Raw genomic sequence first — 13305 nt, 5'->3', positions numbered from 1 at the left:
TAAACATGTCTCTCGTGATAGCTTCCCGGTTCAGCCTTTGTTTCCGACTATGTCGAAGCGAAATCCAATTGATCAACCCGAAATAGAGCCCTCCACGATGTAGGATGCTGATATTAGTCTTGAAAGTCAATCAGTATTCACCGTTGTATTCGATATATTGAGACCAACACCATGTCCTGAAGGTTTCTAATGGCTGGATCATCCATTGTATTCAGCTGCATTGGTCAGCGGGTCAATCGAGTTTTGGTATCATGTAGTGTCTTCGGTGATTTCTCTCTTTACCCCACATAGTGAAAAGCGAATCTCGTGCGTATTTCGGGTTACATTGAACTTCATACCTCTTTGGCTCGACGAACACGAAATGCCCGTAGCAGTAAGGGCTCAGCCGAGGCTTGGCTCAAAATTTACGAGCTGGATCATCCGAGACTATTACCGTATTGGGGTGATTTAAGAGTCTGAATAACCAGCCACCTGCCGATCATTCATGCGGGTGCTAACACTAACACCAGAAATAGATGCATGGCCATACTTGAGGTAGATAAACATCTTCACGATAACAGCACTTTGTCTAGTATTCTTTTGAGCCATATATGGCGGTGTCCTTATATTAAGAGGGGATATATAATCGTTGACTAGCATGGCCTAAAATTCAGGCTAAAGTAATCTCTTTTGCTTTGAATGCACCATCCTAGATGGGAGCCAAAATGAGAATACGAGAATCTCTCGATGATCTATTCCTTGCTCGTTCTTCCAACCCTAATCAGAACTGTTCTCACTTTCGACCAACATACCAATCCAGTAAGTAGGTAGTAATAGTTATCGTATTTGACCTTGACGATTGGTACTATGGCCCTATCGATGATGTTGATCTCTCGTGATGGGTTCTATTCTGGCTTCCTTCGGCACGATACGAGCATTGGCATTAATGAAGTTACATCTTTTACTTCATTACAGAAAACTCGATGCGACCTAGGAAGCTATATAAACAACCACCTGTCCCCGTCCCTATACCCCCGATCACCCTCTCAAATACAAACAAATCTCGATCTTAATCCCAATCTCAAATATTCAATCCGCATATATCTTTCTGGACCTCTACTCAAGCCTTCCAACCGCTCAAATTTGGCCTTCAACATCCAACAAAATGAAGTTCACCGCCACCACCATTGCTGCCATCGCTGCTGTCCTCCCTTTGGCCAACGCCTGGATCTTCTCCACCTGCAGTGGGCAGTGGGATGGCGAACACAACAAGGGCTGCACCAATTCCTCCTGCAAGAGCGGTGACACCATTGACTGGGAGAATGAATGGTTCTCAGACTGTGTTCTTCGTGTCTACAGCGACAGCTCCTGCAGCAACCAGATTGGAATCGCATCCGATGACTGGAATGATCATTCTTTGAGTAAGAGCATGGGTAGCTTCCAGGTTTCGTCTTGTGATAGCTAGGCTATTCATTTTTGGCTGTGATGGATATGTATTAAGATGAGTGCTGTGGTGAGATTCTGGCAACTTGGGGTATTTCTTTTTGATTCAATCTTCACTGTTTGATATCAAAAAGAATAGATTAGTGTTGACCGTCACGGATGTACCTTAGCTAGGACTTAAATCTCAGGCCTTGATTCTGGAAATGTTGTAGGTTACACATAGACACTAGACGTCGACGGGTCGATGGCGGGTATCATAATCAGATGGTATATGGATCTAGCCAGTATATTTTAAGACAAAGCGTTCGATCCCTGAAGTCGTTTCAAGCCAATGATCGCCACTTCTAAAACTATATTTATGTATAGTATCCATTGTACTCCGCAGTTACTGTACTCAATATATATAGAATTGAAAATAATACTGTTTCAATGGACGGGCGCCGGCACTACAATAGCTAGCTATACGGAGCTTCCGAGGTCCATGTGACTGTTCTCTAGGGGTTAGCTAACAAATATCATTGTACCTGCATTGTGTATGTCGCTATATTTATGGTTACATATGATCTATGGATGACATGTGGACCCGGCAGGAAATAAAAGTCCTCAAGCACATGTGAACGGAAGGATACCTCCACAAAAAAAGGTTCAATTGGATTATGCGGGAGTACATGTAGCCCTTGGTGGAGAATGCTAGTGCATATGAGGGATCGTATGTTGTACATATTAACCACCACGGGCACATGACCAATGACAACCTCGGAACGCTCCTTTGAGATAGGTTAGCTTATCCATCATATTTGATTGGCTAAATTTTGCCGGACTCTCCTGTTCCATCTCACCGTTTATCAAATCTATTGGCTAGTGGGAACCTGGAAGTTCCCGAACTTCCCATATTAGAAGATCACGGAAGGTAGCGGGGCTGCAACTTTGTGTGCCTAAGATCTTCCTTTCCTTCTACAGCTTTTCTGAAGTCCGAAGACCACGTACAGTTTTCTTGATGTTCCTCTGCTCTCTTCTGAGGAGAAAGCAGATCTTTTGTCTCTAGCACTCTTGTATTCAATATCTCGGACCTACCGCCGACGCAATGTCACGTCCAGTCGCGTCACAACACACTCAGACCTATCATGTCAACTTTGGTACATCCAGAGAGCGAGAATTTTATAAGTAATCTACCACCTTTATTTGCAAGCGCAAGGTTGTACTCTTCCATCGACCTTGCGATCTATAACACTCGACCAAATGCCATTAAGCTAACCCTATGCCCCTCTGCTTTCCCAGGTATTTACCACCGTACCATCTTGAACCGCACGCCCTACAACATATCGGGCCTAGTACACTATCAGGAGAATATGTTGCTCGATCCTCAGCGGACTCTGTGCTGACGGCATTTGCTCAACTGGGCACCTTGCGACTGAATGCGCAGCGCTCGTTGATCTCGCTCTTCGGTCGACATGAGCAACATATTCTCACAGAAGCCACTCGAACCTTAAGCCTGCAGGATGATAGTGGCCATAATGCGCGAGATGAGCTTTGGGTCGGAAGCTGTACAATGTCATATGATCGCAGCCTGTGTAAATCGGTTATGAACTCTACGCCAAATGCGTCAAACGCCAGGGATGGAGTTTGTGTTGTGCCCGACCTTGCCAAAGACAACACATTTAAAGACCATCTAGATGTGACTACATTCCCAAATATTCGGTTTCTCGCGTCGAGTCCTATCATCAGTCCGAAAGGTGTGGTGATTGGAGCCTATACGATTTTAGATGACCAACCTCACGAACCTCTGGACGCCGGGTCACTCCAATTTCTAGTTGATATTGCAGCTACTGTCATGGATTATCTAGGAACTAGTCACTCAAAAGTCCAGCATTTCCGCAGTGAGCGCATGATTGTTGGCCTTGGAAGTTTTGTGGAGGGAAAGGGTAGTCTACGCAACTCATGGGTTCTCGACACCGGCGCTCCTCAAACCAATTCCCATGAAATAGCCCATTCAGAGGGACATGTCAATCGCGAACAGCAAGAAAAGCAACTTTCGCATAACGTGACTCGGGACGTAGCCCAGAATGGCACACGAAGCCACCTGCCTTTTCGTCCATACAATATTCGTATCCCTACAAAGAAGATACTTCAAGGGAATCGGGAGCAATATCAGTCACTTTCGAATTCGAGCACCAGAAAGAGAGATACCAAGGCCTTATCGAAACACAAAGAAGCATCTCAAGTGGCTACGACAATCGGAAAGGATCAGTCAAGGCAGCAATCACCGAAGGATGATTATACTGCTAGAGTGAACAAAACATTTGGACGGGCAGCCAATCTGATTCGCGAGAGCATCGAGGTTGAGGCAGTCGTTTTTTTCAACGCCAACTTCGGCTCCCAGGGAGCATTGGTGAACGGTGCGACATCTGACACGGAAGGCAGTGAGTTTGAAAGCTGTTCTTCGGGCGATGAGGCTAAATTCAGAGGCTCCCATCAAAGTCCATTTCAAGATCAAGAGTCTTTTGAGCCAGAACAGACTAAAAGCTCAGGCAAAGCTACGTTGAACCCATGCGAAATACTCGGATTTGCCACTTCGAATACCTCCAGCATCAATGATCAGTTGACAGACGATAACAAAATCGCAATATCAGAGTCATTTCTTGGGGGCCTTTTACACCGATATCCTCGAGGGAACATTTTCAATTTTGGTGAAGATGGAACAATCTCATCTGATGATACTAGTGATGGTGTTTTCAGCAGATTTTTACGACCTCCTAAGGGCAAGAAGCACAAGAAAACACGGAAGTGGCTTCTGCGTCAGGATGCCCAGACCTTACTTCAACTCGCTCCCGAGTCTCGAAGCATCGTCTTCTCACCTTTATGGGATTCGCACAAAGGTAGATGGTATGCGGGAGCTCTGACGTGGACAAAAGCACATCACCGTGTCTTTACTTCGAATGATGAGTTAGCATTCCTCCTGACATTTGGAACAAGTGTCATGGCGGAAGTGCACCGACTCGGTGCTCATTTTGCCGATCGAGCAAAATCAGACTTGCTCTCAGGACTTAGCCATGAGCTTCGATCCCCTCTGCATGGTATTTTCGGAACTGCAGAACTCTTGAATGACACTGTCATGGACGCGTTGCAACGAGGATTTCTTCATACAATCTCTTCTTGTGCATTCACACTATTAGGCTCAATCAATCAACTCCTTGAGTATGCCAGTATCAATGATGTTCCACCGAACACTGTTGCCAAAACACCCGGTGTCAGTGTGCATGAAATTCCTGTCGACCAGAGAGTGGCCGCAACCCGCTGCTCCGCGCAGTCTGGACAAATTGATGTCGCCACTTGCGACCTCGATGCTGCTATAGAAGATGCAGTTGAAGCGGTATTCGCTGGCTATTCCTTCTTCAACGGCTCTCGATCCCCTCTTCGGGCTGCTGCCGGGGCTTCTATTTTGAGTAGCAAACGTCTCGACACACGGGGTGGGGTCAAGGTGATTTTGGACATTGATCACGCCCACAGTTGGAAATTTTCTACACAGGCTGGAGCTTGGCATGTCATCCTTACGAATATCTTTGGGAACGCCTTGAAATTCACTCAAAATGGTCACATCTATATCTCTCTGAGAGCCTCTCCAGTCAAATGCAGAAAGGATGGCGAGGTCACAAGCTCAACAGTCACAGTGACAGTAAGGGACACTGGATCTGGGATTGACTCTGATTTTCTGAAAAATGAGGTATTCACTGCTTTCTCACAGGAGGATAGCATGATAACCGGCAATGGGATCGGATTGAACATTACAAGACGAATAGTCTTATCGCTTGGTGGGGAGATTTACATCAACTCCGAGAAAGAGGTTGGTACTGAAGTCATAACAACTGTGACCCTTGACCATGCCCCTGCTCTAGACAACCTCGACAGGTTGAATATTCACTCTCCCATCACCACGGTGCAAAGGCTTGCACGCGCGAAGACTATTGGAATATTGGGTCCCGGAACTCCTGAATCTTACACGGCTCTATACACATCGCTACAAAAACTATGTCAAGACTGGTTCTCCATGGAAGTTGTCTTAGTGGAGTCTTCACAAACACAATTCGCCCATTGCGACTTGTACATCTCTTATCACGAATATCTGGACGTAGGGAACCTAGAGATTAGGGCCATTGTGCCCTATCCAGCTGCTCGATTTTCTTCACCTGTGATCATCATATGCCCCTCGCCGAGAACTGCTCATGCTATGTCTGTTGGAACTCAAAATCGTGGTGATGCACGTGTGCTCGAGTTCATTAGCCAACCATGCGGACCACGCAAGTTGGCGAAAACATTAGAAACGTGCATTAAACGCCAGCAACTGCGAATTGATTCCCTCCAGGGCAAAGAAGACATTCCCGATGGCCTAGCAAGCTTCCCAGCTGATCTCAGCACTAATGAGCCTGGAATGGACTTGTTTGTTGGCTCGTCGTCAAATGGAAAGGTCAGCGAACAACCCATGATCAAAGTATCAGACTCAGAACCATGCAATAAAGCCTTGAGGGGAACGTTCGAGCCGTTCGAACATCCTTGGGGGGATTTTGATGGCCCGCTTTCTCCGCCCGGAGAAGTCGCCGCCACGAACCACGATACACCTATCCAAAAGGAAAATTATCCCGTATCAAACCTTCCAACAACCATTCTTCTTGTGGATGACAATGATATCAATCTCAGAATTCTTATTGCTTTCATGAAGAAGTTGGACTGCGATTATCTTATTGCACAAAATGGAGAAGAAGCCCTCGAAGTTTTCAAGGCCAATTTTTCTATCATTGGAATGATTCTTATGGGTAGGTTTTCGAAAAAAAAAATACATCCGGATACCCTTTGACAATCTAATATTCTCGACAGATATCTCGATGCCAATAATGGACGGCCTGGAATCTACTAGGCGAATCCGCGAGTTTGAAAAAACACTAGAAACCAAATCCCGTGTCACAATTGCTGCCTTGACTGGCGTTGCGCAAGCCGACATGCAACGCGACGCCACTGGTTCTGGCATGGATTTGTTCCTCACCAAACCCGTTCGGCTGAACATTCTGATGTCAATAATCAAAGGGATATTGCCCCCGACCCATGCACTATGGCAAGAGCAGTAGTTAATGATCCAAGTTCAATCAACATGGTAAACATTTTGCTCTTGGATGTAAGAATGGCATCCATATACTATGACTGACCTCCCTGCTGAAGCGCATCCAAATTACTCATACTAGACACAACCAACCTATTCTATATTCATATATATAACAATACACGCACTATGAATAATTATCCCGTTCGTCCGCTGCTCGAAATTTACGTAGAGATATAAAAAGTCAAAGAAATTTCAATTCATAAATAATGTTATAGCTCTATTAAGTCCAAATACTAGCGTCCTCAAATAACAAAAAGAAATACACGTCCCAATGAAGAGTCTACATATTTAACTCCCGAACAGACGTAATAGGCAATATCTCGTCCTTCTCTTTTGAACTCCACGCCGTACTTTTACCCCATGAACGGGAGAAGTTCTCAAATGCAGCTGTAAGTGCACCCATCTTCGGTTCTATATGATTTGTCCATTGCTGGACAACATAGAGCAAGAACGCAAAAAATATAGTCAGAATAACCCCAAGTCGGAATGAGCCCGGCGTGGGAATATATGACTCCGGGTCAAGTGTTCCATCTGCTTTGACAGTTGGCTGAAAGCCAATTGACATAGGCAGATAGACAAGGTAAACCAGAACAGATCGCATTAGTGGTCCATGGATGAGGTATAGCGGGAAGCTGATCGACCCAAACCACAGCAGCACAGGGTGGGAGAGCATCCGTCGCATCAAGGGAGAAAGCATCACGCCAAAGCATATCATCTGCGCCCCAAGACTGGCATAGTAGCGGCTGACGTTGGCATCTTTTGGGAAGATGGTTTCGGCAAGCGATGCAAGCTGAGAAGACCATTCGGTTTGATCGGCGTATTGGTCGGGGTACGAGCAGACGTAGAGGCCCAAGGTGACGAGGCCGTAGGGCAGAAGTCTGAAAACCGCACTTGGCTGGAGGACTGTCAGGTTGTAGAATGACAGTTCTGCTAGTATCATGCCAGCGAAAATATTTGTACCAACAGTACCTATAATACATTATTAGTATTATATTTGGTGTTGCGATATCATCTCAAACAAACCGTCCAGGGTTGCCCAGCTATAGGTGTATAGGACCATTTGCGCACAGAGGCGAAAACGTGGCGTGGTATTCACCAAAGCCAACAAGGTCATGAATACGTATAGAGAGCCACGGAACAGCGATAGTAGGGCCCATTGTGGTTGGTCGTAGGCATTTTCTCCCCACATCCAAGTCCCCGCTATCTCTCGTATCAAATCTACGACTGCAGCGCTCAACGACGTGCTTCGTTTGGGACTCGTCGCTCTCAACCAGTATGCATCTACCCTTCTACCCAATTGGAAGCCACCGAGCTGACATACAAGCCAAGCTAAAATTGTCATCAGGGCAGCGGGGAACACTAGTCTCCACTTGCGCCGAAAGGCGCCTGTCGAGAGTGCAGCGAGAGCATCGGCGGTAGCTCCTCTTCGGGCTAGCTGGAGCGGTTTTAAGGCATTCACGAACCCAAGTAGCACCAGGAAGATGGCCACCCAGGCTTGGCCCTGTATGACAAGTCTAAAAAACGGTCGCTGAAACAAAATAGAGTTCCCTGTTTCCGCGAAGGACGGAGGGATCAGATATGTCGCAAAGGAAAGGCAGGTGTGGCTAGCGACCACGAAAATAGCGGCAATTCCTCGCAGGCCCTGCGGAAAAGACCACGCTAGTGAGTGACAGTTGCATGGCATGCGGGGGATTGAAAATATTACTTACATCTGCCCAGCTACTGGGGCGGATATGAGGTGCAGATTGCTTGGTCGCCTGGTCGACAATGGCCATATTGGACAAACGGGTTCATTGCTGGGGGTACTGGTCAATAGTACAATGCAGCAGCTGCAGCTCCCCTCACACATATACATAAATCCCGTTGGTAAATCATGCCTTATTCCGGGGAGACATTTCGAGAAATAGAGTCTCGAAATGAATACGAAAGCATCAATGAGAGATCAAATTGAACCAGTCGACAGTTGATATTCGTTATGCTATCCGAAGACGGAAGGGTTCGTGCGGGCTAACCACATTCCACGGCCATGCGCAGATGAATTGGGAGTCGTAAAAAAAAAAAAGAAAAAGTGGATTGGCTACATAGTAATTTGAGATATTCAATTGGTCTAGAATTCAGGGGTTATGTAGCAAATAGACAAGAATAGCCGGCCACTTATTCCGTATACAACTTCGTCATTTCCTCCTAGTAGTTTTGGTAGATATTTCCCTTTATTAGTATAACTAGAGGGATAGGAAGGATTACTAGCAAACATTGAAATATTAGAATATAGTGAGCAAGGTATGAAATGTATACCAGTCCAGGGTGCCTGATCGACATTGATTTCCGACCTGTCAACTTTTTTTTATACAAAGATTAGAACAATGATATAGATGATATAATCAAATATAGAGTATCCAACGGTTAATCTACAACATACTCTATATCCTGAGACTATTAATTTAATATATAGTACTCCGTAATTTGTAGTTTAAAAATCTTGGAATTGTTAAGCCCCTTTGTCTATATTACGTCACCTGACACTAAACCCGATCAGGGCTTTGTTGATTTTGTTTCAACTGCGCCTTTTCTCTCTTTTCTTTTTCTTCACAGTCCTCTGGCAGGCTGTCTTCCAAATTTGGTCTCACCCTTTGTCTTTCTTTTCTCCAAATCTGTCATTCATTCTTCTGTTTGGAAACTCCCTTTTGTTGAAATCTATTTGCCGACTCCCGAATGTTCTCATGGTTGATAACTCCTCTTAAGCGATAACAAATGTCCAGCGGGAACGGGGTGCGACATCGTGGCCATGGTCACAGAAAACGTAAATCCTCGGTATCCGCCTCCCTCGGCTGATTTCGACCTTCCCGGCCGTCGCAGAGTTCCCCACCCGCCACGATTAGAGTCTTTGGCCGATCCTCGTTCGCGAACCCCAAATTCCGCTAGATCGTCCTCTCGCTCTCCCCGCTCTCCGCCACGGCAGAGGTCACGTTCGCCTCTGCCACGTCGCAATCCCCATGAAAACCCGTGGCCACCCACTCCACCTCACCATGGCCCCGCGCCGGGTTCGAGGGGTGAATGGAAGACCCCTAGATCTACCGGTCGCCATCAAATATACGCCACACCACCTAGAACCAATTCCCCAGGCTGGTCCGCGCGAGATGACCTCGACCGGCCGACCCATCGGAAAGCTATGCCTGTGCGAGGGGGGCTCCGCATATCCATGTCAACATCCAGGTTGAACAGCAGGCGCCCGAGGACGCAGGAATCTATGGACCGCCGCCCACATGATGTGAACTCCCAGGGACTACCTCTATCACGCTTCCCAACCAATGGCACTAGCGATGAAAATCCTCCCCGACCAAGCATTAATTCATCCGAAACTTGGCGCTCGAGCATTGAACAAGCAAGCGGGACAGAGCGCAGCAGTGTCCTCACCAAGAGCAGCTCAGTCACCGATCTTTCGCCGGATACCCCCGACGCGCCTTACGGAATGGACAATGGAATGAGTGTCGAAGACGCGATTTCCATGTATCTTGATGGCTTCAGCGACGTGACTGAAGAGCCTGGTTCCCCGAAATCCCACGCGGGGAGTAAAGCGCCATCAGTAACACCCCCACCATCACGCGATTCCCACATAGATGAAATACAACCACTAGAACATTCGTTGCTGAGCGACGATTCGTCGATATCCCCGATGCCAGAATTCACCATCTCGCAAGACACAAGGCCAGATTCATTGTTTTTGCCAAACTTGACTTATTCCGAACCCACACCCATACTGCCCATACTCCCAGAATCTCCGCCAGGGGTCACGCCATTGGAACCGGCACTGCCAGAAACCGACCCGTCAGACCCTGTCATACCAGACTCTCTGCCTGATCTCACTCCCGCCACGTCGCCGGTACCCGAGGCGCCCGAGGCGCCCGATGTACCTCCTGCACACCAACGACAGGCCTCGAAAAAAGTTTTTATTCCTGGATTAGTGCCGCCGCAACTCCGCTCTGGAAAAGGCCCTCGAGATGATTACGGATTTCGCAAAGCTACCCAATATGTAACCCTGGATGAATACGAGACCTGGAAAGAGTCCTACTCCCACCATGTAATGCAACGGAGAGCCAAATGGTGTGAATTGCTCAAGGAAAATGGGCTGCCCACAAAAGAGCCCACAACATTCCCACCGCAGTCTTCGAAGGTCAAGCGATTCGTCCGCAAAGGAATTCCTCCAGAATTCCGAGGTGCGGCTTGGTTCTATTATGCCGGCGGGTACGAGCTTTTGAACCGGAACGTTGGCGAATATGATCAACTTGTTTCGAGGGCCATGGGCTCACCAAGTAACGATGACAAGGAGCATATCGAGCGAGATCTCCACCGCACATTCCCTGACAACCTCCATTTCAAACCGGAGGTCACCACGCAAACAGAACATTCTGGAAGCAGCAATCCGAATCATTCTAATGTCACCACGGAGACGCAGATGATTCAGTCCCTACGTCGGGTTCTGTATGCTTATGCGCTGCATAACCCAAAAGTCGGATATACCCAGTCTCTGAATTTCATCACGGGAATGCTCCTTCTTTTCCTACCCGAAGAAAAAGCATTCTGGATGCTGCATATCATCGCCGCAGACTACCTGCCCGGGACCCATGAGATTAGTCTGGAGGGTGCCAACATTGACCTCTGGATTCTCATGGTCCTGCTCAGGGACACTATGCCGGGCATCTATTCCAAGATCGCCGCCATGGGAGGAACCCCGTCCGGACGGGGCAAAATGCCTCCCTTGACAGTGAACTCGCGGCTGCCGGACATTACCCTCGGACTGACCAACTGGCTCATGTCGGTTTTTATCGGAAGTTTACCTCTAGAAACCACCCTTCGAGTTTGGGATGTTTTCTTCTACGAGGGCTCCAAGACTTTCTTCCGCGTGTCTTTGGCAATCTTCAAAGCGTGCGAAAAGGACATTCTCGGCGTGACTGACCCAATGGAAGCATTCCAGATCGTTCAAACCGTGCCTAAGAAGCTGCTAGATGCCAACATGTTAATGGATGAATGTTTTGTACGTCGGCACCGTGTCGGACAGGGCCGTATCGAAGAGCTCCGAGCCCAACGCCGCAAAGCTGTCCGCGAAGAGAAGTTGCGACGATCAGTAGCCTTCAATAAAGGTCAACTGCATTCCGGGACGGATGACTTCGGCGGCCGATCCCGCACACCAATCCCAGGCATTGAGCACCGAGTCGTTGGTTCCTGGCGTCACTTGAAACAACATGCCTTCCGTTAGGTGAATGATCACTTGGATTTCCATGTCTGTTGGGTGCCTCTCTTGGAAAACGAGCCTCCGGGTCGTCTCCTTAATGTCCGTAATCATAATTGTGAAGTTGACGAGGTTTAGCGAGGACAACTCTTTACCTGCATTGTAGGCGTCTAGGTTTCGCAAGACGAAATTTGGGAATCGAGCATTTATGACATTTATTTTCTTGCATTTGTACATATACAAATTACAAACTCATCCAATTTTCGTGCCAAGCAGGCAACCGACTTGGCAATTCTCAAATTTGAAGCTATCCACCTGTAGGGCTGCCATAGGACAAGACGACAAAACAAACCATGGGCAAGCTGATTCGTCAACCTGCCTGTTGTTCTTTCTCTTTGTCCCTGGAACCCGTAATTCTCCACAACCAAGAACATTACCCCCACTACCTATGTCAATCACTGCTCAGTCTTCAACTTAGAAGCCTCAGTTAAATGTGCACTACTTGGCACCTGAATTTTGGTACCCTCCGAAGTCGTCAATGAATTTTGTCGAGACTGGAGCAACTTGTTCTTCTGCCAATGTGCCACTATTGTGAAAATGTCATCTGAAGTGGCCGTTAAAATCGGTGCTCACGTCAACTTTATCGAAGCCAAGAATATGATCTATCCAAGAATATGATCTATATGGCGCAAAATACAAGTGTCCCGTGCATAAAGTTTGCGCCTGTGATGCACACGGCCCTATTGATCGTAGTCCTGATGACTACGGAGGTCTTTACTATACATAGATCTTCATGAGTTTTATTGATGGAGAGACACTCTACACGGCGTGGGACACTTACGATGTCGCTACTAAAACGCGCATCTCAACATAGCTATGGGCTATATCCAGGAGATATGTGGTTTAGCTAGTGAGGACTATATTCTAAGGTTAGTTCCTTGATCATGGACCTGTTACTGATGACAGCCTCTCGACTTCTCTTGATCAAGGTATGTATACCATTCATGTATATATAACTTGGTCACTTTATTTCAACTAACAACTCTCTTCAAAGGCCCCTTTAAATCCGAGGACGATTTCAACAAGGTCTTTGTTGATACCTATCAAAAAATAGGGCCAAAACGTCATATTGGAAGTTTTCTTGATGGGATGCTTCCTGGATCCCACTGTATTCTCTTTGCATATGGCGATCTCCGGCCTCAGAATATTATGATTAAAGGTGGTAATGTGGCGGCTATTATCGACTAGGAGCTTAGTGGCTGGTATCCTGAATACTTATTGGGAATTTGCGAAGGCTCTACTCATTCGGGGGTGGCAAAATGATTGGACGCACTCAAGCGTACTATGCTGAATATTTAATCCATTGTTTCCTGATGTAAAAGCTGTTGATTTAGTTGGATATGTCCTCTTTTGAAGCGGGGTGGATATAATTTGGGAGTTGATAGGATTTCTACAAGATTGCTGTTATAATGAAGAGTTAGAAGGTGTAAAGGCGTGATGTGAT

At 46.9% G+C, this 13305-nt stretch overlaps 6 protein-coding genes across 6 annotated transcripts; 5 read left to right on the top strand and 1 right to left on the bottom strand.

Moving 5' to 3' along the window:
- Window positions 1–1144: 1144 nt before the first annotated feature.
- On the top strand, window positions 1145–1444 carry N7479_008732 (uncharacterized protein; the record flags this gene model as incomplete). The annotated part of the gene is made up of 1 exon (XM_057256425.1): window positions 1145–1444. The coding sequence occupies one exon, from the start codon at window positions 1145–1147 to the stop codon at window positions 1442–1444; it is 300 nt and encodes a 99-aa protein (XP_057103883.1).
- Window positions 1445–2506: 1062 nt separating this feature from the next.
- Window positions 2507–6539, top strand: N7479_008731 (hybrid sensor histidine kinase/response regulator; the record flags this gene model as incomplete). The annotated part of the gene is made up of 3 exons (XM_057256424.1): window positions 2507–2586; window positions 2701–6230; window positions 6292–6539. The coding sequence occupies 3 exons, from the start codon at window positions 2507–2509 to the stop codon at window positions 6537–6539; spliced, it is 3858 nt and encodes a 1285-aa protein (XP_057103882.1).
- A 315-nt stretch (window positions 6540–6854) lies between these two features.
- N7479_008730 (uncharacterized protein) lies at window positions 6855–8349 on the bottom strand (the record flags this gene model as incomplete). The annotated part of the gene is made up of 3 exons (XM_057256423.1): window positions 6855–7543; window positions 7598–8216; window positions 8284–8349. 3 exons carry the CDS (start codon window positions 8347–8349, stop codon window positions 6855–6857), a joined length of 1374 nt encoding a protein of 457 aa, XP_057103881.1.
- Window positions 8350–9359: 1010 nt separating this feature from the next.
- On the top strand, window positions 9360–11828 carry N7479_008729 (putative GTPase activating protein (Gyp3); the record flags this gene model as incomplete). Its single annotated transcript, XM_057256422.1, has 1 exon — window positions 9360–11828. The coding sequence occupies one exon, from the start codon at window positions 9360–9362 to the stop codon at window positions 11826–11828; it is 2469 nt and encodes an 822-aa protein (XP_057103880.1).
- A 326-nt stretch (window positions 11829–12154) lies between these two features.
- Window positions 12155–12479, top strand: N7479_008728 (uncharacterized protein; the record flags this gene model as incomplete). Its single annotated transcript, XM_057256421.1, has 2 exons — window positions 12155–12287; window positions 12334–12479. 2 exons carry the CDS (start codon window positions 12155–12157, stop codon window positions 12477–12479), a joined length of 279 nt encoding a protein of 92 aa, XP_057103879.1.
- Window positions 12480–12677: 198 nt separating this feature from the next.
- N7479_008727 (Major facilitator superfamily domain general substrate transporter) lies at window positions 12678–13049 on the top strand (the record flags this gene model as incomplete). The annotated part of the gene is made up of 3 exons (XM_057256420.1): window positions 12678–12730; window positions 12768–12790; window positions 12856–13049. 3 exons carry the CDS (start codon window positions 12678–12680, stop codon window positions 13047–13049), a joined length of 270 nt encoding a protein of 89 aa, XP_057103878.1.
- Between the last annotated feature and the right edge of the window lie 256 nt (window positions 13050–13305).

The sequence above is a fragment of the Penicillium vulpinum genome (genome assembly GCF_028829585.1).
Source record: "Penicillium vulpinum strain IBT 29486 chromosome Unknown utg000004l_segment0_segment0, whole genome shotgun sequence".
Lineage (NCBI taxonomy): Eukaryota > Fungi > Ascomycota > Eurotiomycetes > Eurotiales > Aspergillaceae > Penicillium > Penicillium vulpinum.
Note: the sequence above shows the minus strand (reverse complement) of the source record. Positions and strands in the feature narration are given on the sequence as shown.